The following is a 27,790-nucleotide window of genomic DNA, read 5'->3' as shown; positions in this document are numbered from 1 at the left end:
TTGAGGACAATATTATGGAAATGGAAGAGGATGTAGATGAAGATGAAATGGGAGATACGATACTGTGTGAAGAGTTTGACAGAGCACTGAAAGACCTGAGTCGAAACAAGGCCCCCGGAGTAGACAACATTCCATTAGAACTACTGATAGCCTCGGGAGAGCCAGTCATGACAAAACTCTACCATCTGGTGAGCACGATGTATGAGACAGGCGAAATACCCTCAGACTTCAAGAAGAATATAATAATTCCAATCCCAAAGAAAGCAGGTGTTGACAGATGTGAAAATTACCGAACTATCAGTTTAATAAGCCACAGCTGCAAAATACTAACGCGAATTCTTTACAGACGAATGGAAAAACTGGTAGAAGCCGACCTAGGGGAAGATCAGTTTGGATTCCGTAGAAATGTTGGAACACGTGAGGCAATACTGACCTTACGACTTATCTTGGAAGAAAGATTAAGAAAAGGCAAACCTACGTTTCTAGCATTTGTAGACTTAGAGAAAGCTTTTGACAATGTTGACTGGAATACTCTCTTTCAAATTCTGAAGGTGGCAGGGGTAAAATACAGGGAGCGAAATGCTATTTACAATTTGTACAGAAACCAGATGGCAGTTATAAGAGTCGAGGGACATGAAAGGGAAGCAGTGGTTGGGAAGGGAGTGAGACAGGGTTGTAGCCTCTCCCCGATGTTATTCAATCTGTATATTGAGCAAGCAGTAAAGGAAACAAAAGAAAAATTCGGAGTAGGTATTAAAATTCATGGAGAAGAAGTAAAAACTTTGAGGTTCGCCGATGACATTGTAATTCTGTCAGAGACAGCAAAGGACTTGGAAGAGCAGTTGAACGGAATGGACAGTGTCTTGATAGGAGGATATAAGATGAACATCAACAAAAGCAAAACAAGGATAATGGAATGTGGTCGAATTAAGTCGGGTGATGCTGAGGGAATTAGATTAGGAAATGAGACACTTAAAGTAGTAAAAGAGTTTTGCTATTTAGGGAGTAAAATAACCGATGATGGTCGAAGTAGAGAGGATATAAAATGTAGACTGGCAATGGCAAGGAAAGCGTTTCTCAAGAAGAGAAATTTGTTAACATCGAGTATAGATTTAGGTGTCAGGAAGTCGTTTCTGAAAGTATTTGTATGGAGTGTAGCCATGTATGGAAGTGAGACATGGACGATAACTAGTTTGGACAAGAAGAGAATAGAAGCTTTCGAAATGTGGTGCTACAGAAGAATGCTGAAGATAAGGTGGGTGGATCACGTAACTAATGAAGAGGTATTGAATAGGATTGGGGAGAAGAGAAGTTTGTGGCACAACTTGACTAGAAGAGGGGATCGGTTGGTAGGACATGTTTTGAGGCATCAAGGGATCATAAATTTAGCATTGGAGGGCAGCGTGGAGGGTAAAAATCGTAGAGGGAGACCAAGAGATGAATACACTAAGCAGATTCAGAAGGATGTAGGTTGCAGTAGGTACTGGGAGATGAAGAAGCTTGCACAGGATAGAGTAGCATGGAGAGCTGCATCAAACCAGTCTCAGGACTGAAGACCAGAACAACATTATTGCCCTCTCCCCACAACAACTGAATGCTGCAGCACTGTATTGGAATACTAGTTTGAAACTGCCATCCTTCTCTGGTTAATTTGTGCTTCTCACACATTACAACAGCAACAGCATGGATGAATAACTATGCCCCTCCACAGCCTCGCATAGATTACATCTCCTAACTTCATTGCTTTACAACCTTTTAACTGACAAACACAGGGCGTGTTCATTGGTAATGACATGCAGTGCAAACAACAAAAGTTCAAGCCTTACCACTGTGCTCTGTCTGCCACAACAGCTACAATGGTAAGCTCAATCACAGTATCTTGCATTTCACATTATTGCGATGAAACGACTAATCAGAAAATAATGAAAATCCGCCTGCAAACAGAAAAAGGTTGAATCTTTAAATTGCATAAAGGAAATATTTCTCCCAATTATGGTCTGGTTTTTATGACTCCTTAAAGTTGACACTCGCCAGACCATGCTCGAAAAAGCACACTTTCTCTTGAATGTGGATCTTAAGATATTATCTGTAACTGAGGCTGCGACCAACCTGAGTGAACATAAAAAGTTACCCAGATGGTATCTGTCTTTCCTCATTATATGTGTGAAAGTGTCAGTCTTTTCAGTCTTATTATATATACGTTAATAGTCTTTGAAGATTGTGACCTGAAATTATTCAAACTCTTAGTTGTTTTCTGCTTCATGTCTGTGGATGTTTGGGTCAACTGGAATGTTCAATACCATCCATCAGCTTTGAGACATTATATGCTATGTGGTGTCATTTGTTAATGAGTTGAAGCATGTAGCATCCAGAGATTAAATATTATCTTTGGTTGTCCTAGTAATAAGAGAACTTTGACTTATATACAAACAAATTTTCTTTTCCAAAAGATAATTTTTGCCCAGTTTGCTAGTTCCTTTCAGTGACTGAAACTCATTTTCTGTCTTACATAACATATTCCTCCTTTGTTGTATTTCTTTGCTTCTTTCCCTCATTTCATTATTTTGTTTCATTGGTGCATGACCTTGCAGTGTAATCTTCTCAAACTGGTTCAGAATTAATATTTAATAATTGTATGTTGTGGAGTCAAGTGGAAACTGAGGAGTCAACAATAAAATTTTTAAATTAGTTAAGGTATCATCAGAGAGTATCGTAGATGTAATATATGTGGTAGTAATATGACAATATTGGATATTTCTGGGTGGAACATACATAAAACTGGGAAAGGCAACCACTCACCTATAGCGGACCGATGTGTGGAACCTAGAAACACGTAACAGGAATCACCATTCACACCAGCTTTCAAGCTCTTTCTCTTTTCTAGTAAAAGTACACACACACACACACCAACCAATCAGACACCCAAACACAGACTACAGTGGACACAGACTGACTATTATTGCAAATTATTGAAAGCAGTTGCATGGACTGAAGGAAGTGGTGAGGGGATACCGGGAAAGAGATTAAGACTCTGTTTCTGTGTTATAGTTATGTTGACGTACTACTTTTGTTAAGAGTCCTACACACTGGGCAGTAATAGATTGGGTTTCATCCTGTAAAGAAGTACGATTAAATTCATAAACCCTAGGGGAATATGGGGTGGTAGTGGAAGTTGATGCAGCTCATTTTTTTAAGTAGAAGAGTGAAAGGGTCGTGATGTAGTTCTGTAGGTTTTGGGAGCTGTTATTTTGAACGGGGATTCTACTGATGTTGTATCTCAAGTAGTTGACAATCGCAGTAAATATGTTTGAACATCACTCATACTGGAACATGTGCAGAAGGATCTACTGTTATGTCACATAGGTTTTATTGTTTAAACTTTTGGCTTTCAGTATTGATTTATTTTTACATTGAGATGTATACAGTAGGGCAACTGATTTATTATTATCGTGAGTTAGCAGATGTTATTTTAGGTTTTAGTTTATCGACTGTCAAAAACCCAATTTGCCGCAGTTGTCCATTAGTTTCAGTATTTATTATTAAGAATTTACACAATTCTGTATTTGATGTTTATATTTTCATGTCATCTCACCAATATTGTTTTACCTATGAGTTTTTAAAATAAAAAATTTCTTTTACAACTGATTTTGATGGTAACTGGACTTTGTAGAAGTACAAAAAACAAGAGGATAGCAGATGGAACACAGCATATTGAAAAGCTGACTGGCAAAGAAAATTGGGAAACCTGAAGAGCTGTAATGAGAATTATTTTAGTGTGTGACAAACTTTTTGATGTTATTAATAGTAAATTGTTTAAACCAGATGAAGGGCTCAAAATCTCTATATGAATCAAGACAAATGGAAAGGCAAGAAAACACCTAATTCTGTCACTTGACACGGAGCCTTTACTTCACATTGGGGAATGCAAGACTGCCAAAGTGACTTGGGGCCAGCTGCATAAGATTTGACATTTGCTCAGCCAGAAAGATTGCTTCACATAGACACAAGTTTCATATTATCATGTGGGAAGTGTCCAATGGTATGCAGGGCCATCTAGCCAAGAATTATGGAATAAAAGTTCAACTTTCCTGGTGGTGACCTTCGTGGGTGATTTTTGCAAAATTTGCCCAGTGAGTTTGATTATATTCACCTTACATGGAACAATTTATATTCTGAGAGAAAACATGGGAAAAGTTACAGAATTGATGATTCAATTGAGTTGAGAATAATTCAGTATTCAGTTTATTCACCATTGACCACTTACAGCGGAATAGGCCTGAACATTAAATATACAATTAACAATAACTTTACAGTAAAGTTTTTACAATTTAATTCCTTTTCTTTTAGGAATATTCTTATATACTAATGCCAATGCTTATTTCAAAATATTCTGTTATCTTATAAAATGGGTGTTTGAGAAGCCAGTCATAAACCTTACGTTTGAAAATATTATTGGTCAGTGACCGAGCAGATGCTGGAAGTTTATTGAAGAGTTTTAAACTCATTATTTTGTGTGAGTTTGCAATCTTTGCGAGTCTGTGTCTTGGTATGTCAAAGTCCAGTTTGCCTCTGGTGTTGTGGGGATGTATGTTCTCTCTGGTCTCGAACTCATTTAAGTTGCTTTTGACATAAAGCAGTGCTGTGTAGATGTATAGATTCACCACAGTTAATATCATGTGCTTGATAAAGAGGGGACGGCAGTGTTCCTTGGGCTTAGCTTTGCTTATTATTCTGATTACTTTTTTTGAATTTTCAGAATTTCACTGACAAAGCAAGAATTTCCCCATAACAATATGCCGTAGGAAATGTGTGACTGAAAGAGGCCAAAATATACCACCTTTAGATACTCATCAGTGACTACATCTGTCAGTCTCCAGATGAGATAACACACTCTTGCTATTCTCTTGCAGATATGGCTAATGTGTTCCTCCCAGTTTAATTTTGAGTCAATGTGGAATCCTAACAATTTTATTGATTTGCTTTCAACAGCTGTAGTTAAACCCAGTATTAGTTCTTGTGTTTTATCAGGATTACACAGGAGTTCATTAGAAGAAAACCAATCCATTACTAGTTCTAGTTTTTCCTGTGTTGCCTGATGCAGTTCTGTTGTGTCATGGTGTGTATTGAGCAACGTTGTATCATCTGCATAACACACAACTGAATTTGCTCCTACATGGTAAGGTAAGTCATTAATTGCAATGATAAACAGAAAAGGACCTAGGACCGAGCCCTGAGGCACTCCAGTCCGAACTTCCTTCAGTGAGGAGCATCTATTTTTAATTGATACATACTGTCTCCTGTTACTTAAGTATGATTCGATTACATTCAAAGATGGTTTGTGTATGCCATAAAATTCCAGTTTTGCAAGTAGGGTGTTAGATGGTATGCAGTCGAAGGCTTTGCTAAGATCGCACAGTACGACTGATACTATATCCTTATTTTTGAATGCAGTTAACACCTGGTTAACAACTTCAGTGACAGCAGTAGTGGTGTTTTTACCATGCTGATATGCAAACTGTCTGTTGGAGAGGAGATCATGCTTATCAAAATAGTTATTTAGTTGACTGTACATTACATATTCAAAAACTTTAGAGAAAATTGGGACAATAGAAACTGGTTGATAGTTTTGGGGCAGATGCTTATCTCGCTTTTTAAAGACTGGTATTACTTTAGCAGTTTTGAGTGCATCTGGGAAAACTCCAGATTCTAAACAAACATTAAAAATGAAAGAAAGAAGTTGACAGATAAGGTGTATTATTTTTTTCATTACATAGTTAGAAAACCAATAACAGTCCATACTTTTGGAGTTGGTGAACCTTGCCACAGCTTTTACAATATCCTCTGGGGGTGACAACATTCCAGTGGAAAGTATACATACTATGGGGCACGGCACCAAGATGATCTAGTGCACAAGTGCCATTTTGCTTGATTTTGTTTTTCAGCTCACTCACTGAGGTTAGGAAGTAATTATTTACTTCTTCTGGGACCAGCATTGCATCTTTTGTATGGGTTTGTGAATTATATTGGTTGATGATATCCCATGCTGCTTTACATTTGTTGGGAGCACTTTCAATGTAATGTTCACATGCTTGTTTTTTGGCCAAGGACAGTTTGTCTTTGTAGATTTTTTTTACATTTTAGATAGGCTCTATAAGAAGTATTATCTAGCTCAGGTCCTTGTTTACAAGAATTTTTATATATTCTGTACAGTCTGAGCATCTCCTCCCTAGTGAGAGCTAGCTCATCTGTATACCATTTTAGCTGTTTGTTTTTCTGTTTATGCTTAGGGCTACTTTTGATTAATGGTGAGCAGGAGTACCGTAACTCTATGAGTATTTCCAGGAATTTGTTAAACACCATTTCACCAGCGCCCTTTCCAAGTTGTGTGTTGTATACAAAGTCCCAGTTAACATAAGATATTCTTTCAATAAATAAATTAATATATTCATCTTTCTGCCCTCTTACCCGTGTGGCATTAGACTTGATTCTGACTGATTTGTCTGATTTAGGCAACTGATCACAGGAGAATGTTAAAATCAATGGTTCATGATTAGCTAGGGCTCCACTGGCAAGTCTGACGTCGTACATATCTCTAGAAAAATTTACTATAATAGTATCTAAGCATGCCTTATCCCGTGTTGGTGTGTAATTTGTACATTGTAAATTTAGTGATCTTAAGATATTAAAAAAACGTTCTAGTAACATGTTCATCACTGTTGGCCATTTCAGCGTTTAAATCGCCACAGATAATTAGTTTTATGTTAGATTTTAGTATTTTCCTCATAAGCAGCTCAAATCTTTCGAAAAATGTATTTACATCTCCTCCTGGTGATCTATATAGGCTAACAATTATAGTATTCTCTACGTTTAGTCTTATACAGCTAAGTTCTCCATCTAGTTCTGCACAGTAAGAGCTAACATCTATTTTAGTAAACATTATACTATCTTTAACAAATATTAGGACACCTCCATTCTTTCTTTCACTTCTACACATAATGTCTCCAACAGCATACCCCTGAGGAACAAAATATTGTACTTGATCGTCTGTCAGCCAATCGATCATGACGATGAAAGAATTGCTACAGAAATGATAAAATGAAGATAGAAAATGATTTTCATATGGTGAAGTGTGTCACATATCAAAATAATGAAACATAAGTTTGGTTTGTTTTAGATTTAAGAAAAAGAGCAATCACTCGAATAAATGTCCTAGCATAGAGAAAAGAAAGAACTGTGCTATGTTATCAGCCTGTGTAACACCAATGGGAAGTTGACGAAATTGTAGCTACACAGGTACTTGAAAAATTGAGAAGAAAGTTTCAATGGTGAGATGCAACAATTTTTCTGCATTTGTAAACAAACAGGACTGTGTCAGATGTTACATGGACAATGGTGCGATGCATCATATAACAAATGAGCATGATTGGTACACTATGTGTGAGCCATTTGAAACTCCGAGAAACATAATGCTAAAAATTATGTAAAAATATTGAAGCATTTGGTGCAGACCGAATTGGTGTACAGATATTCAGTGGACAAAAATGGATGGCACCATATGTTGAAATTTTATGTTTTGTTCAAGTGGATCTAATAACTTATTTTTACTTTCTGTTAAGAAAGCTGCTCAAAAAGTAATAGGCCAAATAATTGAAAACTGTGGAAAGCTGTGGGTATTTTTCAAAAATGATATTGCCATAGCTGTTGCCGCATCCAGTGGTGAAAATGAACTTTTATCATTTGACTGTGAAGCTTGTCAACCCCCACCCCTACACTGCCCCCACACCCAAAAAAAAAAAAAAAAAAAAAAAAAGACTGTTGGACTGGACATTCAATTATTGTGCCATAAACATTTCCAGAGAATGGAGTTGCTGAGGGGGGGAAAATAGAATCATACACGAGATAGCATGTTCTTGGTTCTGCCCCGCTCTGCTGAAAACCTACCAAAAGCATTGTGGAATTAGGAAATTCTGGCTGCAACATACACTCTGAATTGTATTGGTCCCATGAATATGAAAGGTAAAACTTGAATTGGGATATTTTTGAAAAAGGTAGTTTCTTTTGATAATTTGGTGACACCTGGAACAGAACGCTGTGCATGGATACCCACATAAAGACAGAAGTAATTTGTTCTAAATCATCAAATTGGATATGTGGTTGATTATAATAGTTGTGGGAATCATTTTTATTGTTCTGTAGAAGCATGTGTGTGTATGTAGAGATGTACAATTCAACTAATACAGAAACCACTTACTTAAGGGACAAAAAGGGTTGTGGATACATCAGATGTAGTCAAAAAGGAAGGTATTGCAGAAACTGAATGTGAAAATGCTGATTTTGAAAAGGACATTTAATGAGATTGAATGAAATAAGATATAGTGAAGAGTAACAGAAAGGTTAGCAATCATTTGCATGAATTTGAGGGCAATTTGAGAGCAACTTGGAAGTAAGACATAAACACAAAGGAAGCTATAATTTAAGTGAGAGGTGATATTTGAAGAAAGTGTCATGTTTCAGTGAAGATTCACGCCACTGACCAAGAACAATGATTTTTTTTTTTTAATGCCAACGAATTATAAAGAAGCAGTGCAGTCAGAAAAGTTTAAAGAATGGAAGAAAGTAATAGAAGAAGAAATGAATCCTGTGGTAAAAAATAAAACATGGAAATTAGCTTACAAAACTGAAACGAATAAGATAATTAAAAATTGATGTGTTTTTGCTACAGTATTAAATGTAAATAATGAAAAGGTTTGATATATACCAAAAAATAAGATTACATCGACACATTTAGCCCTGCAGAAAGATCTGAGATAACAGGAGCTCTGTTGAGTGTGTGTTGCAATTCAACATCTACATCTACATCCATACTCCGCAAGCCACCTGACGGTGTGTGGCGGAGGGTACCCTGGGTACCTCTATCGGTTCTCCCTTCTATTCCAGTCTCGTATCGTTCGTGGAAAGAAGGATTGTCGGTATGCTTCTGTGTGGGCTCTAATTTCTCTGATTTTATCCTCATGGTCTCTTCGCAAGATATACGTAGGAGGGAGCAATATACTGCTTGACTCATCGGTGAAGGTATGTTCTCGAAACTTTAACAAAAGCCCGTACCGAGCTACTGAGCGTCTCTCCCGCAGAGTCTTCCACTGGAGTTTATCTATCATCTCCGTAACGCTTTCGCGATTAATAAATGATCCTATAACGAAGCGCGCTGCTCTCCGTTGGATCTTCTCTATCTCTTCTCTATCTCTTCTATCAACCCTATCTGGTACGGATCCCACACTGCTGAGCAGTATTCAAGCAGTGAGCGATCAAGCGTACTGTAACCTACTTCCTTTGTTTTCGGATTGCATTTCCTTAGGATTCTTCCAATGAATCTCAGTCTGGCATCTGCTTTACTGACGATCAACTTTATATGATCATTCCATTTTAAATCACTCCTAATGCGTACTCCCAGATAATTTATGGAATTAACTGCTTCCAGTTGCTGACCTGCTATTTTGTAGCTAAATGATAAGGGATCTATCTTTCTATGTATTCGCAGCACATTACACTTGTCTACATTGAGATTCAATTGCCATTCCCTGCACCATGCGTCAATTCGCTGCAGATCCTCCTGCATTTCAGTACAACTTTCCATTGTTACAACCTCTCGATACACCATAGCATCATCTGCAAAAAGCCTCAGTGAACTTCCGATGTCATCCACAAGGTCATTTATGTATATTGTGAATAGCAACAGTCCTATGACACTACCCTGCGGCACACCTGAAATCACTCTTACTTCGGAAGACTTCTCTCCATTGAGAATGACATGCTGCATTCTGTTATCTAGGAACTCTTCAATCCAATCACACAATTGGTCTGATAGTCCATATACTCTTACTTTGTTCATTAAACAACTGTGGGGAACTGTATCGAACGCCTTGCGGAAGTCAAGAAACACAGCATCTACCTGTGAACCCATGTCAATGGCCCTCTGAGTCTTGTGGACGAATAGCGCGAGCTGAGTTTCGCACGACCGTCTTTTTCGAAACCCATGCTGATTCCTACAGAGTAGATATCTAGTCTCCAGACATGATTGGTGTATAAGGCAGTTTGATTAAGGACTGCATTTCGAATGGTATTTTGAAGGAACAAAATTCAAGTGTATCAACCAGAAGACTATGAAGGTGGTACGGGATGTGTATGTTTAACTGCTGAAGAGTTTGTATGGTTTAAACCAAGGCTCAAAATGCTGGGTGGATTGTCTTGGTAGGTTTTTAGAATATGTAATTCATGGGAGACAGTGAATTCATCTGGTCACATATAACAACTAAGTTAATTGTTGGATGTTTTTACCTGCCATCCGATTCTGCTGTGGCATTTCAAAGTAAGTCTACAGTCAATAGGGTGTAAATATTCAGATCATGGAATACTAGTTAGAGGTGACTTTTAACTGCTGAGTATAGACTGGGATGTCTATGAATTCACTGCAGGGGATACAGACAGACAGTCATGCGAAATACTTTGAACATTGTCTTGAGCAGCTAGTTTGGCAGCCCACACACAGTGGAAATATCTTAGACCTTGTAGCTACAAATAGGCCGGAACTTACTGACAGTGTCACCATAGAAATGGGGATTAGCAATCATGTTGTCATTGTAGCAACTACGATTACAAAAGTTAGTAAATCATACAAGAAGGCTGTGAGAGTGTTTCTGCTAGATAGAGCAGATGAGCAGTTATTAACATCTTACTTAGACAGTGAACTGGCAACACTTAGTACCAGTAAGATGGATGTAGAGGAATTATGGGCAAAGTTTAAGAAGATTGTAAATGGTGGTCTGGAGAGTGACGTGCCTAGTAAAGTGGATAAAGGATGGAAAAGGCCCACCTTGTTTTAATAATGAAATTTGTAAGATGCTTAGGAAGCAAAGGCTGTTGCGCTCTAGGTTCAAAAGGGGACTCACAGACGATGACAAACAAAGGTTAGTAGAGAGTCGAGCGTCTGTGAAAAGATCTATGCACGAAGCATACAACTACTACCACTGTCCCACCATAGCAAAAGATCTGGCAGAGAACCCAAGCAAATTCTGGTTGGATGTGAAATCACTAAGAGGGCCTAAGGCTTCCATTCAGTCCCTTGTTGGCCAATCTGGTGTGGCAGTTGAACATAGCAAAACAAAAGCTGAAGTTTTTAATTTCATGCTCAAGAAAACGTTCACACAGGAAAACCGTACAAAGATACCATTATTTGATTATTGGACAGACTCCCTGTGGACGATATAGAAATAAGCATACATGGATAGAGAAGTAACTTAAAGATTTGAAAACAAGTAAATCACCAGGTCCAGATGGAATACCAGTTCAGTTTTACAAAGAGTACTCTACGGCATTGGCCCCTTACCTAGCTTGCATTTATCGTGAATCTCTCGCCCAGCACAAAGTCCCAAGTGGCTGGACAAAAGCATAGGTGACTCCAGTGTATAAGAACGGTAAAGAAATGGACCTGCAAAATTACAGACCAATATCCCTAACTTCTGTTTGCTGCAGAATCCATGAACACATTCTCAGTTCTAATGTAATAAATTTTCTTGAAGCTAAGCAGCTTATGTCCATGAATCAGCATGCTCATGTGAAACTCAGCTTGCCATTTTCTCACATGATTAATGGAACTACAGATGAAGGGCAACAGGCAGAGTCCGTATTTCTAGATTTCCGGAAAGCACTTGACTCAGTGCCTGAATGCAGGCTGTTAACGAAGGTATGAGCACATGGAACAAGATCACAGATATGTGAGTGGCTCAAAGACTTCTTAAATAATAGGACCCAGTATGTTGTCCTCAACAGCTAGTGTTCATTAGAGACAAGGGTATCATCATGAGTGCCCCAGGGAAGTGTGATAAGTTCGCTAATGTTCTCTTTTCTGCAGTCTGCAGTTGTTTTTGCTGATGATGCCGTGGTGTACAGCAATGTGTCAAAGTTGAATGGGTGTAGGAAGATACAAGAAAACTTAGACAAAATTCCCAGTTGGTGTGATGAATGGCAGCTAGCCCTAAATGTGGAAAAATGAAAGTTAATGCAAATGAATAGGAAGAACAAACCTGTAATGATCAGACACAGTATTACTAGTGTCCAGCTTGACACAATCAAGTCATTTAAATATCTGGGCATAACACTGCAAAGAGATACAGTTTGGAACAAGCATGTGAAAACTGTGGTAAGGAAGGCAAATGGTCAACTTCAGTTTATTGGGAGAATTTTAAGAAAGATTGGTTCACCTGTAAAGGAGACCACATACAGGACGCTGGTGCAACCTTCAGTACTGCTTGACTGTATGGGATCCGTACCAGGTCAGATTGAAGGAAGACATCCAAGCAATTCAGAGGAGGGCTGCGAGATTTGTTATTGATACTTAATTGTTATGGAGGTGTTTCGTGAACTCAAATGGGAATCCCAGGCAGCATTCTTTTCGGGAACCACCATTGAGGAAATTTAGAGAATTGGCATTTGAAGCCGACTGCTGAACGGTTCTGCTCGTGCCAACATACTTAAGGACCATGAAGATAAGATACAGTAAATTAGGGCTCATACAGAGGCATACAGACAGTCGTTTCTCCCTCTCTATTTGCGAGTGGAACATGAGGGGAAATGACAAGTAGTCGTTCGGGGTACCCTCTGTCACACACCTTATGGTGGCTTGTGGAGTATATGTACACGTAGATGTAGAGAAGACTCAGCAGCTGTCCAGTCCAATCCCATACAAAGAAAGAGAGTTTAATTAAATGATGGTTATGTTTGCAATTATAGGTTCTTACAAAATGCGTAATGACTAGGGAGAGGAAGAAATTGTTTTGTTTTGTGGCCAGATTTGGTGCTTTCTTTCACCGCATCTGATATTACTTTTCCCCAAAGTCTGTGTTATTTTTTGTCAGATTTGTTGCTGTTTTTAATTATATTTGTTGTTATGTTTGCAAATTAGTAAAAACTTTTGCCAAATTTACTATTATTTATTTCCAAAATTCAATGTTTTTTGTCAAACATACTGTTAATTTTTGCCACATTGGGTGTCATCTTTTGACAAATTCGATGTTACTTCTTACCAAATTCGGTGTTTAGTCATATTCCATAATATTGGTCAAATTCTATGTTTTTTTGTCAAAGCTGAGTTTAGGACTATGATGAAACTAAGTGGCAGGTATCCTAATGCTTTGCCATTCTAGCCAAAAAATTCATGCTTCTTTAATATTGAACATCATTAATTCATTATTACCTCATCTTTTCATACTGCCAATAAAAAAATTCTATGACTACATTCTACTCAATTGGAAGGGGGACATAAGGATGTAATGCACCATAAATTTCACACATCAAAACTTAAAGTGAATGAAACTGTTTGCATTTTTGAGCTTTTGTTGTTTCTGGATATATTGCTACTAATGAAAATCGCACTGCAAATGAATACAAGGCTCTCAACAGCCACAGTCTTTGTTCATTCCTCTTTTTTATGATAGAAGCACAATTGTCCAAGACCATTACTTTTCAGAAATATTAGATGTGGTTCATTATGAGAGAATTAGGCTTGCCAAGGGAGTCTGTGAGTCTTGTGTGTCTGTTCTGTGTTGTGACAGTGAGCTGCCTCCCAACTTCAAGTGACTACTGCTCATGATGCAACAAACAAATCAAATGTGTTCCAGTCCTTGTTTAGTTGCATATGGTACCTCACCAGTAGAGCAATATTTTAGTAATAGTTGATTGTTAATATGATTGATAATGATTTACACCTTTCAGAAGAGGTTGTGACAAGTACAGTTGTCATGTTCACACCTTGGGTGAGGGTGGTGTCATCTTAACAGTACCAGAATTATTTTAAATTGACAAAATATTTAAAAAGGAAGAATAACAGTAAATACCAATAATTTAGATTATATATAAATTTTATTAATTTTAATAGTATAGGATAAGTATCATAATGCACCAAGACAGGTTTAAACAGATGGCTTTGTTAATCCTTGATTATGTCTTAAAGGTTTGTGTCACAGATGAATTTATTGAATACAATGTGTGCTGTATGTGATGCTAAAGGCTGTGAAGCAGATGAGGCACTGAGTTTAGCATTTTAAGTGCAGCTTTAACATTTTCTTGGCAGGCTTCAATTTCATTCTTTTGTTGACACTTTATAGCACAGGGTACTTACATTATTCATTTGTTAAATTATGTCAGTAGAGATTCAAGTTCACCGAGTAGTTTATGCTTTTCAACATACAAATAATTGTTATGTAAGGAATGTTACAAAACACTGAGTAAGCATTTGCAAACTTTAGTAAGTCAGTTCGGCAAGTTAAGTATGGAAACATCATTTGCCATTATTTGAAGTTATCTGCTTGGTATAGCTAGTTTTTTTTTTCCCCACCAACCCAGAAACACTTTCATTATTTAACTTTCTTCATATTCACAGAATAATGGTTGTACTGTGGGGACTGTTTCTGCACTGAGCATTTAAATTTAGTTGTGGCAGTTATCAGAAAATGAGAGCACTTCATTATGAATTATAAACTGATTGTAAATTCAGGCACTATGTATCTTGACATAATAAAACTCGTCCTCTCTCCCCTCTCCTATAACCATTACTTTAATGGGTACTTTTTGCTGGCATGCCTAAGTTTTGAGAAAAATTTAATATTATAATACTTGTTTAGTTCTTTACTAGTTGCTATTGATGAAACACTGTAACAAAGTAGACTAATTGTTTTTTCTTATTCCTTGTCCCTTATTTCATTACTAAAATTTCAGTGATTAATGATTAAATACTGGCGTACTTGTTGTCAGATAGCATGGAAAGAAAACCTACTTTGTGGAGATTACTCTAATAACTTGGAAATTCAATAACTTCCTTATATGATAATTTCCAGAAAGATTCCTATGGCCCAAATGAGACATTCTTACAAACTTGTCTGACTCAAGTCAAAAATTTTTGTCTTTTACTTTTGCAGTTTGTAATGCAATGAACTAAAGAGAGAAAATTATATATGGTATACAAAATTGTTGAGGCTTTCGTGGCCACTTGTTGACAAACTGCCTATTGGCTTCTGTCTCGGGTTCTTCGGCCGACGTTTATCTAATGATTTTTCTGACGTTTCGCCAGCACGAGTGGCTGGCATTGTCAAAGCTTCACCCTCCATTGCCGGTGGTGAACGTCAGAAAAATCATTAGATGAACGTCGGCCGAAGAACCCGAGACAGAAGCCAATAGGCAGTTTATATATGGTATACTATGTAACCTTTAACTAAAGGGGCACATTGGGCAAGCTGATGTCTTCCAATTTCTGCCTTTCAAGGTGCAACCAAAAGAGAGATTTTGTACCCTGTTCTGGTTTGATTAGTGAACTCCAGTTAAACTCTTAAAAACTGGTTTAATCATCCTCTCACTAATATTAAAATTCAAGAGAAGGCAGGTATTAGGGCATGCTGGAGGCAATCTGTTAAGCACTTGCAAAAATACACTATGTTGCTATATGGGAAATTCTGGCTTGTTTTCGTAACAAGGTATATTAGAAGATTGTGGACAAGTGCCTAAAAATGAAAGGCAATAATTTTTTGTTGAAAGAGATGATGACAGCCAAGTCAGGAAAATGTTGCACATCTTTGGATAGGATACCATTTTCTGATGCATAGTCTTTTTGTTCCAAAGGGTCATTTTAGTTTTTGATGAGAGCAACCAGATATTAAGTGTTGATTTGCCAATATATATAAAAACCTTCTCTTTATAGGGGAGATGTTCTTGGGCGGCAGTTTATGAATATGCGGGTTTGTAGCTGTCCAAAACGTGATAAGGAGAAAGAAGAGAAGAAAATGAAGGAAGGGAAGAAAATAAAAGAAGAGAAAGTGCATGCAACAAAGAGGCCTTTTAAAACCACAGAATCAAATGAACCTCCCAAAAAAGTTGTGAAACCCGAGCCAGGAGAGGCTGCAATTGTTAAGGCAAGTACTTTAGTTGCTTTATTTTGTGATTAAATAAGTGGCATGGAAAATATGTTCATTTATAAGGGATGAGGTGAAATAAAGAGCAACACTGGAAAGTGCAGAAAATATGATGTGTCATTGGCAGGTAGGTGATACCATTCAGTCAACCATATTCCACAAACATTAGCATTTGGTAACAGTGGATCAGTGTTCCTCTCAGCATAGTGTGTACACTTTCAGTGTTGTATTTAAGTGGCAATTTTTAGAGCAGGCATGCCATGCTTTCTGTAACTTTGTTAGCATTCAGTGCAAAGCATACACCTGAAAATATTGAGCATTTAAGAGTCACAGACATATTAAAAAGCTTTTTGTCCACAGTTTGTAGTAACTGAGTAGATTTTTTTCAACAGATGTAGGTAACCTCTCGCACAGCTAGCATGAAATTTGTTCAGAGTTAAGTGATCTCTTGAATGCAGGTATTTCCTTCCCACCCGTTCACCTATTCTCATAAAATGGGTCCTTCTCTTGTCGGATTATCTGTAGTGTGAAATGTTCAGGATAAGTTGCTAGGAGTAATTGGAGTGTAATAAAAATGATCTGTCAGAATTTGCAGCAAGTTCCACTGGGAATGCTGCATATAACTTTGGAGTCTGGTTATAATATTGTGTACACCCAGCTAGACTTCATTGTGCTGTATGCTGTAGTTATTTTTAAAAATTAGTTACTTCATATCATATTTCAAACTTACTTTTTCTAAGACTGTGAAGACATATGTTGAAAAACCTTGCCATCTCACATATCTTGTGCATTTTTTTAAGCTTTGTATCATTATTCCTACTAGATCTGGCCTTGATCCTAATGGTTGGTTGTCAGACTATAGGTTGAGAGATGTAGCGCAGCCATGATCACCCAGATAAATTAGACTGTAGCCTAACTGTGCTTGATGTAAATGTAAATATTTACAGCAAAATTAATCTTGAAAGATATTGAGGTTCCTCTGTACTAAAAGATGACTTCCTTTAATTGGCTTTATTCATCTTCAAACAATAGAAAACATGTCTCAACTATATCACACTCATTCCTTTGATAGTACTTACAAGTGTTAAATTCCATGCACTCCAAGAAAGCCATGGATAATTCAACATTCCTGTTCCAACAAAATAGTTCCCTCAATGTGCTATTTAACACTTTATAATTCAACCTCACATGTTTCTGACTCAGACCTTATTTATTACACATTTCATTTATTGGTGATGCACTACAGAATAAAGGATTTTTTGATGATGTCTGTTGTGATAAATTCAATTGGGTTGCAGTATCACTTCACATATTCAGTGTTTCCACACCCACATTTAAACTCATTAATCCAAAAGCTAATGGGCTGCAGTGTTAGTCCAGAGCCCACGAGAACTGCATCCAACTCAGTTTTGATCTCTCCATAGCAGTCTCCACCTTTAAATCTAAATGCTGGAGGACAACACAAAACTCCCGTACAACCAAAATATACAGGGTGATCATAAACAGTCTGAAGAGCTTGTAAGAGTGTTGCAGAGTAGGTTATGTTGAGAAAGAAATGTTAAGGAAAAAATTTGATACATTGCACAGTGTCTAAGTTAATCAGCATTGAAGTTAGCCAATCAGGCCATTGCATACACAAATTCCAGCGACCCACCAGATAAAATAAGTATCAGCTGTTATCATAGCGTAGAGGATAATGCATGAGACTGCTCAGCCCTTCGCTTGGATTCAATCCTTAGAACTGTCCCTTGCCCAATTTTTTTGTTGCTTTCTTTTTCGGTCTTAAGAAAGCAAACAAAGAATAGGTTTGGTGAAACCGTCTCTGGCAGGGCAATTTAATTTGCACGCACAGTGGCCCGATTGGTTAACTTCAATGGTAATTGACTCATAAATTGCACAACATATTGAATTTTTTTCTTTATAGTTATTTTGCAGCACAACCTATCTTGCAACATCCTTATAAGCTTTACAGACCATCTTTGCCCACTGCGTATATCCAGTGCCCTTTCATCTTAGCAACTATATCACCGATGTTCACATCTTATTGAACTGTCACTACTTTGTTTCTGCTTACTGTAAAACATGTAAAACCAGAATTTATGCAGATTTTGTGATAACTTTAGGTTTTGTTTTCAGTTTTCCTCTTGTAATCGATTGAGGGTCGAATCTCAAACTCTTTAATTTAATTTGTAGTCTGACACACCCAGTCAGCCATTGGTCTGCACACTACAGATAATTCAGTAATGTAATCAGAAACGACCATGTTTTATTTTCATTGATTTGTACCACTTACTTCCAGTTTGAGATATTTTAAGGAAATACGTAAGGCTCTTTCTGATTGAAACTGTCTGTGACCAGTTTGAATCGTCACATTTACAATTTATTGCCAACCTTAATGATTTGGGCTAGGGGAATGATTGCTCAAATATCACTTTCCCTTTGCAGATGTGCACAACAATTGGAAACTGTTCCTTGAGCAGAGCTATAAAACTGTACAATAGCAACTTAAATATATTTGAGAGAAATTTTGAACAATTTGGAACTTGGATTCCTCGATTATAATGTACTACCATTAGAAAAAATTGTGTAATTAACTAGTATGAGTGTTGTTATAATGTATGGCTCATAATAAAATCTTGTCATTTCCAGTTTACCATAAGTGCCCTGCTAAAGCATGGGTCAAAAGGTGACAAAATTTTTCAGAAGTAGCATAATAAACATTGACTGGGATATCAAAGGATACAGTCTTTAGAATATCTGGTCATCGGATCTCAGTTGTAAGGGCAGCCTAACACTACATGTTATACTTGTTAACTTAACCAAATACGGGAAAGTTACCATATACTAGAATGAAAGATCATCTACATCAGTCTCAAATGTGCTAGCTGTATTTATTAAAGATGTTGGAGACTGGTAAGAGGGATGGGATGTCTAACCGCTTCTCAAGCTAGGGTTTCTACCCATTTTCCATGCCCATTTAATGTATACACAAACATTTTGCGCATTGTTGCTAAAAAGCAGTAGTATACGAGTGCATTGGCAACCCTTTAATTTTATTTTTCTGATTATGAAATTAAAAAATAAAGGTTACTTTGTAATCATTCTGTAATGATTGGTTGACAATGGCCTATTCAATTTTGGTTAAGGATGATAAAAATTTTCTGTAGGAGTGTTGCCTGTTGTGATGAAGTATTATTTTAGTGAACTGAATGAGAGCCATATTGCATACTTTTCCAGTTTTAATTTTCACAGTTGCATGTGATTTTCTCTTCAAAAATTGTGTATGTCCTGTCCATATCAGGTAATGGATGTTGCTGGGGACTGTGGAGGGACAACACTGACTCTGAGGAGCAGACATCGAGGCATTTAAATGAAGAACTTATTTAGTTACAGTTTTGAACTGATTTCTTTTGAATACTTATTTTGCTTTTCTTCCTGTTTGAAATTTTATTGTTTAGTCTTAATATACAGGATGTTCAAAAAAAAGTGTCGAATACTTTGAGCGAAGAAAAATAAGTCCAGTTAACATGGGTCCAGAAACGCATACTTTCTGAGATAAACATGTGTTTATAGCAAGGGCTGCACGATGCTCGGTTGTGGATATTAGCACGGTCATTGCATTGGCACTCCATTAAATGTGTCAGCAGGGTATTATGATGTCTTACTCACAGTACTCTACATACCATTGGGTGATCTGCAGTCATTTATGTGGTTCAAGTTGTATAGTAGGCTACGTTAGTTTACGTCACGTTTGTGTGCCTTATTGCGCAGTACTGTCAACCCTGTATATGTATGTGGGGTTTTAGCTTCTTCCAAACACAAATTCACTTACGTGTTACTGTTATTGTGCTGTTTGTATATGTAAATGGTGTAGTACATGTACATTTTCTCTCTTCTGCCATTTGTTAGCAATGGAAGCCTACTACTCAGCAAGTGAAGTGGCAGATATGTAATTCTGCTGTGGTTTAGCAAAGGGACATAGCCTCCGAGCCTGTGCCCTCTACACTGAAAAATGTCCATGGTGCAGAACACCCTCTGATAAGCTATTCAGCAGACTTTTCCAGTGTCAGGGACACAGGTACCCTTGCACCTCAGAGATTGACAGTGGAAGGCCTCGCACAGTTGGCATGCGTGACGTGGAGGAGCGGGTACTACATTTGTTGGAAGAAGCCCCTGGGACCACTGTGCGACAATTGGCAGCAGCAGAACACGTCTCACTCTCTTATGTTGTGGGTACTTCACGAATGATTGCTGTGCTCATATCATTCACAGGACATTCAGGCCCTGAGTCCTCAGGATCATCATTGTAGATGGCAGTTCCGTAAGTGGCTGTTGTAGAAGTGTGCTGCAGATCCATTGTTCACATCCAAGATCTTATTTACTGATGAGGCAGAGTTCACAAGAGAAGGTAGTGTGAATTTCCATAACCAGCATGTATGGGCAGATTTAAATCCCCAAGCAATTCAGGAAAGGGTCATCGACACTGGTTCTCAAACAGCAAGTGGGCAGGTGTACTTGGGGATAGATTAATAGGGTCGTACATGCTACCACAAATGTTAACTGTGGCGCATTATCTGAACTTTCTCATTAATGTATTGCCTACCTTGGTGGAGGCAGTGCCATTGCAACTACAAATACAAATGTGGTTCATGTGTGATGGTGCACAAGCACACTTTCACCACAGTATGCGCAAACATCGGATGCAGACATTTCAGGACCACTTGATTGGTCGGGGGAGGGGGGGGGGGGGGGCACGCCTTGGCCTGCTTGTTCCCCAGACCTTAATCCCCGAGACTTTTGATTGTGGGAACACTTGAAGGAATTTGTCTGAGCCATGCCAATCAACAGTGTGCAGACACTAACGGGGTGCATCTTCAATGTGGACAGCAGGTGCAACTAGAACCGGGTATACTTCAAAGGGTAAGTCATTCCTTATGCCAGAAGGCAGAGGGGTGCATTATCAATGAATTGCCGCCATGTTGAACACTTCCTGTAAACACGTGTTTATTGCAGAAAGTATACATTTCTGGACTCTTGTTTATTGGACTTCTTCTTCTCTCTCTCTCTCTCTCTCTCTCTCTCTCTCTCTCTCTCTCTCTCTGTCTCTCTCTAACAGCTTGTATTATCTTCTTACAGATACCTGTTAAAGTATGCCACATAAAAGAGTTGGCCAAGTTTGCTTCTGATTTAATATATAGAGATGTGGGCAAGCAGCAGAGGCAGCTGAGTGACCAAGACAAATCACTTCTTGCTATATACAACAGTATAATAGAGGTAGGCAGTATGTTGTATCTAGTTATACAAATACTTGTGTAAGCCAGGATTAGGAAAAGTGCCTTCAATTGAAACTTAACTTTTAAAATTAGTGGTAATGTTAATGGTTTAAACCATAAGTGCAAGGTCTTACACAGCCACATATTCTAAATGTTCACACCGCAAGATATGTCCTTTCACTTGAATTCCATGATATATTTAGTTCATACCATTTTCCATTTAATTAGACTAATTTGATGATGTCCCTTCTGGTACAAATTTCTGAATATTTTTTATGGCGTGTACTATTAATTTGTGTTTTCAGTGGACTAATTACTTTTTATGTATGTGTGTGTTTACAGACCCCCGAAGAAGAATTATTGCGAAGATTTCATTAACTTGTGTTCTATTCATGTTCAAAATATTGTGTATGTTCAGCACACTGTTGACAGTTTAGTGTTTCTTGGTTGTATCCATGACAGATTTCTGGAATATTTTCATAATTTTCTAATAAAAATAAATATTTTCATATTTTGATTATAAATAACAGATGGCCTTCTTTCTTTTGAATTTCTTACCTCTCATGCTTCCTGTATTTTATACTTGCAAGCTGTGTTGACAGATTTTAGAAAGAACAGGGATGATAACTGAAGTTTTGAGTAACATCAGAACTGATAGATGGCATATGAGTGAAAGAACAGACACCACGCAGAATCTGCAGCTGTGAAACATTATGTGTGAACTGAAGGGGATCATTGCCATCAACTGCAGCAGGACATTATGCAGAATCAGCAGCAACGAGTGAAAATGTGCACCGGACCATGATTTGAACCCAGAATCTCTTGCTTACTAACCAGGTACATCAACCACTGCACCATCCAGGACACAGTGTCATCGCAATTGCATGGACTATCTCAGCATGCCTCAAGGCCGATTCACACTCCCATCGAGTACCGCTGTCCGCAGTCCCTGTTCATTGACACCATGTTCGCTACTCTGAGGTTCCTACAGGAAATCAGACGTATTTTGGCATCCACACTGCAGAAGGTGGATCCATTGCCCAGTTAGGCATATCAATTATATGAATGAATGCATGGAGTCTTTTTCTTTCAAACATGGAGTTACCATGTTGTTATAAATAGAGCAAAGTTCAGAATACGGTCTTAAAAGGTGTCACTGTAATGTGGATCCTTTTGTAAAATGACAGAATATGGCTACTTTTTACTTGTAATTGGAAGTGATTTGAAAATGGCTTGAAATACAGATGTTACAAATGTGCTTGACAATGACAGTCAAAGTTAGCTAATTGAATGATTGAATAAACATCACATTGCAGTGTACTGTAGACCATGTGTACATTTTTTATCCATTAGGAATCGCACAACAACTGAGACCAGGGACAGAGAAGAATTTTCTCGGGAAATGAAGGTGACAACATAAACCGGCATAATACAAGAAAGGTATTGCCTCTATTTGGAGAATATCAAACAGCAGAGCAACTCTTACAATACTACCATGTCTCATGTTCCTCATTGGTGGCTCTGGATTTTGATGGAAATTAATTGAAGTTTCCCTCTTGTCTTGTTGTAGCCATAGCCACCACTTTCCTCTTGGCAGAAAACATCTGGTGCTCTTTGTTGGTGCTAAAACTATAAGATCACAACATTTCATTTAGACCAAGATCAGTTGTATTTGTAGTTAATAAATAATATATAATCATCCTTCTCATTTTAACAATGTTAAGTCCTTCTTCACAATAATAATAATATGTCTACAGCTAGAATATCTGTCTACAGCAACAACCAGAATGCCAGACAGTGATATATTAATATTTAAGAATCTTCATTTGGTTCCAAAAAAACGTTAAACAAGAAATTTTTTAACACCATTGAAAATTATTAACATCACAAGTGAGGGCTGGTCCACTCATATCTTTGCTTAGAATCTGTGTAATTGAAAAGGTTCTCCGCCTTGGGGCATTACACTGGGCCCCAGGACCAGTAAGACAATCTTTCTTTTTTTCGTGGGAGCGTGCTTCTGTGTCACTGCTAGTAAGTGTTTGTTAAGCTGAAGGGAGTGGTATGGTAGATGATTTAATTTCCAGTCCCAGAAATTGTTCCTCCTTAATTCTGCTGCGGCGAGCTGGAAAAGGATTGGATGGTAAATCCAACACCAGGAGGGCATCAACCAGAAATTCACAAGCACATTATCATGCTATGGTGCTGGACTGGGCACAGCTTATAGCATTGGCAGTGATTGTGATGTTAGTTGGTGTAAATAGATGACATGAAATCTTCTATCATGCAGTTGTTGTTAGCAACAAGTCAATCAGATTGCAAAACATAATCCACAAGTGTATGAATATTTTACCAATAAACTTATAGTACTTTCCTGTACCAAAAAGTGTTTGGTGATTCATGTGGTTATCAAATCTTGTATTTCTATGCTCTGTCCTACTGATATAGCTTACACCTACCTAGTAAGGGCATAAACACAACTTTCTATTACATAACATATTTACAGTTCATTGTTTGTATAAACAAGTACATGTAAATTGACTTTGCATATTTCATTCTGGATTTTTCTTTGGGAGGGGGGTAGTTTTAGGCACAGTCCTCCCTGCACTGGGTGCTTCAGTGTCATGTGCAAATAATAAATACTTGCTCACTGTCCATACTTCCTTAAACCTTGTTTGTCACCTGCTGCACAAATTCTTAACTTATTTCCACATTGGTGAGTTAGAAATCTCTCTCTCTCTCTCTCTCTCTCTCTCTCTCTCTCTCTCTCTCTCTCTATCTCTATCATAATAATGAAGTATCACTCTACATCAAGGACACACATGTAGTCACACATCAGTCAGGGGTATCCAAGACATAACACTGTTATTAGTAAGCAAATGACTCTGAGATCAGTGTAATTCAGTATCCAAGAATTGCATGGATTCAATAATTATGATGCTACTTTACCACAAAATTCAGTATTGTGTAGCCTCAGTGTAACATGTGGGAATGTGTATAACATAACATATTGTTTGGTTATAATAGAGGGAAACATTCCACGTAGGAAAAATATATCTAAAAACAAAGATGATGTGACTTACCAAATGAAAGTGCTGGCAGGTCGACAGACACACAAACGAACACAAACATACTCACAAAATTCAAGCTTTCGCAACAAACTGTTGCCTCATCAGGAAAGAGGGAAGGAGAGGGAAAGACGAAAGGATGTGGGTTTTAAGGGAGAAGGTAAGGAGTCATTCCAATCCCGGGAGTGGAAAGACTTACCTTAGGGGGAAAAAAAGGACGGGTATACACTCGCGCGCACACACACATATCCATCCACACATATACAGACACAAGCAGACACCTCACAAGCAGACATATTTAAAGACAATATGTCTGCTTGTGAGATGTCTGCTTGTGTCTGTATATGTGTGGATGGATGTGTGTGTGTGTGTGCGCGCGAGTGTATACCCGTCCCTTTTTTTCCCCCTAAGGTAAGTCTTTCCACTCCCGGGATTGGAATGACTCCTTACCTTCTCCCTTAAAACCCACATCCTTTCGTCTTTCCCTCTCCTTCCCTCTTTCCTGATGAGGCAACAGTTTGTTGCGAAAGCTTGAATTTTGTGTGTATGTTTGTGTTCGTTTGTGTGTCTGTCGACCTGCCAGCACTTTCATTTGGTAAGTCACATCATCTTTGTTTTTAGATATATAACATATTGTTTGCTCTTTATGTATGCTCACATTCATCAGTCATTCCACATAATCATAAAGTGATGTGTTTTCATCAGTCTTTCCTAAACATTGAACCACTCGATAAAATAAAGAATGAGAAGTAGAGAAAAACAAATCATTTGAAAATTTAAGTTTATATACACTCTTATGGTGCCACTTTAATAACTAATGAGTAAACACATCTGAACATTCTAATTTCTATGTGGCAATTCTGCTGCTTCGTACAGTTTCCATGATAGTATTTTATGAGTCTCTTAAAAATTGCAGAGCAGCTCCACTGACGTAAGATGTCTTGAAAACTTCTTAAGATTTGGTAACAATACAATCATTTCATTTTTCCCGAGTTCAATAGGTATGCACCTGCGTTTAGACTTCTCCGCTTTTTTGTTCAGCACTGATAACTTGAGATGATTACATATCAGTACTTTGTCTCCTACTTAAAAATGCCTCAGTTGCATGTTGTACTTCTCATAAAACTTCATCCATTAGTGAGCACTGAGGTTAGTTAATGCTTGTCTAATTTTGTCCTCATATGATACTTATAAAGTCGGCCCAGCAGTGGTGGGCCACTTTTGTGCAGGATTGGGCAGCAGCAGAGGATCACTGACAGGATGCACACTGGTGGCAGTCACTTAATTACAACAACTCGTGACACCACACTCGAGTGCTTTGGTGTCGCAACTGTGTCCCTCACAGAACGTAAAGAGGCTGGAGCGGTGTTAGCTGGCATCCAGCTAGCATATCCTGATGTACATGCACCAGAATACCGACAGTTGCGACCAGCAAGCAGCACATGACCCAATTACATCTGCCACACAGTGAGAGTGCCTTCAGCAGCATAGGAGACCACTGTCCCAGCGACAACAGTTCCCTGTTTGCTTTCCTAGAATACATTTTCCCAAATCTATCTTCACACAATGCTCACATATCATACTAACAATTACAATATGTTGACTGGTAGTCCCACTTTCTCTCTCTAAAACTAAGCTCTGCCTGAACAGGCCATGAAGGCCCAACGGTACCAGCCGGCCACCATGTCATCCCCAGTCCGCAGGCATCACTGGATGCAGATATGGAGGGGCATGTTGTCAGCACACCACTCTCCCAGCTATATGTCGGCTTACAAGACCTGAGCCACTACTACTCAGTTGAGTAGTTCCTCATTTTGCCTCACAAGGGCTGAGTGCACCCTACTTGCTGACAGCACTCGGCATATCTCATGGTCACCCATTCGAGTGTTAGCCCAGCCCGACAGTGCTTAACTTCGGTGATCTGACGGGAACCAGTGTTACCACTGTGTCAATGCCATTGGCACTTATCAGTCTCGCTGTAATATTAATCTCAGACTGTATTCCTCTCACGATGTTAGGTATTTTGGTACTCCTATTCAACCAAAGCAACTGTGTGGTGCCTTGTGACACTAAATCATACAAAGTAAATTATAGTAATTTTATTTGTAATTCAACTGGCTTGTCCCTTCAAGTGTACGAACCTTGCAACAACATTCCACTGACAACTGTTTTCCCCTTCCGGGAATTTTGTTCTTCACAAGTTCTCCATGTGTCATCATATGTCACTTTTGGCAGAAAGCTTAAGCATCAAATGTCAGCTGCTTGTTTTTTGAGGTTGTGAGTTAGTGCTTGTGTAGTACAGCTAATTCATATTCCGTGTGATATCAGAACTGTTAGTTTCCTGTTACTCCTTTTGACATCCACAGAGTTAGTACTCCATGTATTGCATAAAGTCTCAGGGATTTGCACAATGCTAAATAGCCTCCTCATTAAATGTCTTAATTCTCCCACTTAAAAGATCATACCACTAGTTGTCAAGTTTCATCCTATTCTTCACATGAGTGAAAGGCTTAACTATGTTAACATGAGCAAGACATACTGCATGAACATATAAAATACACACAGGCCTGTTCCTCTCCCTTTCAACTTTCTCCTTCTCTCTTGCCTCTCAGCTTCCTCTCTTTCCCTTCTTTCTGCTTCCTTTCTTTCCATCCTCTCCAAAATCTTCATATTCCTTATGTCCCAAACCCCACTTTTAATCCACCAGCCATTGAGTCTTCTCATCATCATTTCTGCAAACTCTGACATATTGTGAAAAGCTATTTCCATTTTCTTAGCACAAAGTACTTCCAGTCTCTTAGTCATCTTTGCATTGTCAACTTACATCTTATCTACTTAGGGTGCTGCAATTTTCAACACCTCCTCCATGGTAGCCCCTTTTGGAACTGAAAACCGTGCTACCAGTTCTACCATGATATAATCAACCCCCCCTCCAATATCTCTCTCTCTCTCTCTCTCTCTCTCTCTCTCTCTCTCTCTCTACATCACACACACACACACACACACACACACACACACACACACACACACACACGACAAAATCCCTTTTATGCAAACCACTACCCCCCAACACTTTTCACTATCTTACATGCTTACATACTGAGCCATATTCCTTGCACAATAACAATGAATGTGGCAAACAGTGCAAACTAATACGGATTTCCTACCATTCTCATCAGTATTTACACCTTCACAGAACACTGTCTGCAACTAACTGCCACATATTGAGCATACCAATGCAATTACACACTTGGCAAAAGACCCATTGGCTCTCCATGATACCTGCAGTGAAGAAGAAGGAGGGAAAAAAACTGCACTCACCCCACCACATGTGGATTTAACTGCAACCCTGCAGTAATTGAGTCGTCTTCCTGCTCCTGTCACCAACTGAAGCTTGTAACGACAACTGTACATATAATAATTTTTTTTTTTTTATGAATTTAGATAAATTAATGTAAGCAATGTTTTGAACGTCTTTTTCAGTTCGTATCGTAAT

General features: G+C 38.2%; 1 protein-coding gene and 1 long non-coding RNA gene across 4 annotated transcripts in view; one reads left to right on the top strand and one right to left on the bottom strand.

The window, feature by feature from the left end:
- LOC126260137 (cellular tumor antigen p53-like) overlaps window positions 1-21,756 on the top strand; it is a 165,865-nt gene extending 144,109 nt beyond the window's left edge. For all 3 annotated transcript variants that reach the window (XM_049957386.1, XM_049957387.1, XM_049957388.1), the window contains exons 7-9: window positions 15,746-15,956; window positions 21,093-21,230; window positions 21,572-21,756. In XM_049957386.1, the coding sequence (XP_049813343.1) occupies window positions 15,746-15,956; window positions 21,093-21,230; window positions 21,572-21,607 (385 nt within the window). In that variant the 3' untranslated portion in view covers window positions 21,608-21,756. The remainder of the gene's footprint in view (window positions 1-15,745; window positions 15,957-21,092; window positions 21,231-21,571) is intronic.
- Window positions 21,757-22,728: 972 nt separating this feature from the next.
- Window positions 22,729-27,790, bottom strand: part of LOC126260139 (uncharacterized) — a 65,101-nt gene continuing 60,039 nt past the window's right edge. Inside the window, exon 3 of the long non-coding RNA XR_007546608.1 lies at window positions 22,729-22,858. This is a non-coding gene — a long non-coding RNA (uncharacterized LOC126260139). The remainder of the gene's footprint in view (window positions 22,859-27,790) is intronic.

The sequence above is a fragment of the Schistocerca nitens genome, chromosome 5 (assembly GCF_023898315.1).
Source record: "Schistocerca nitens isolate TAMUIC-IGC-003100 chromosome 5, iqSchNite1.1, whole genome shotgun sequence".
Lineage (NCBI taxonomy): Eukaryota > Metazoa > Arthropoda > Insecta > Orthoptera > Acrididae > Schistocerca > Schistocerca nitens.
Note: the sequence above shows the minus strand (reverse complement) of the source record. Positions and strands in the feature narration are given on the sequence as shown.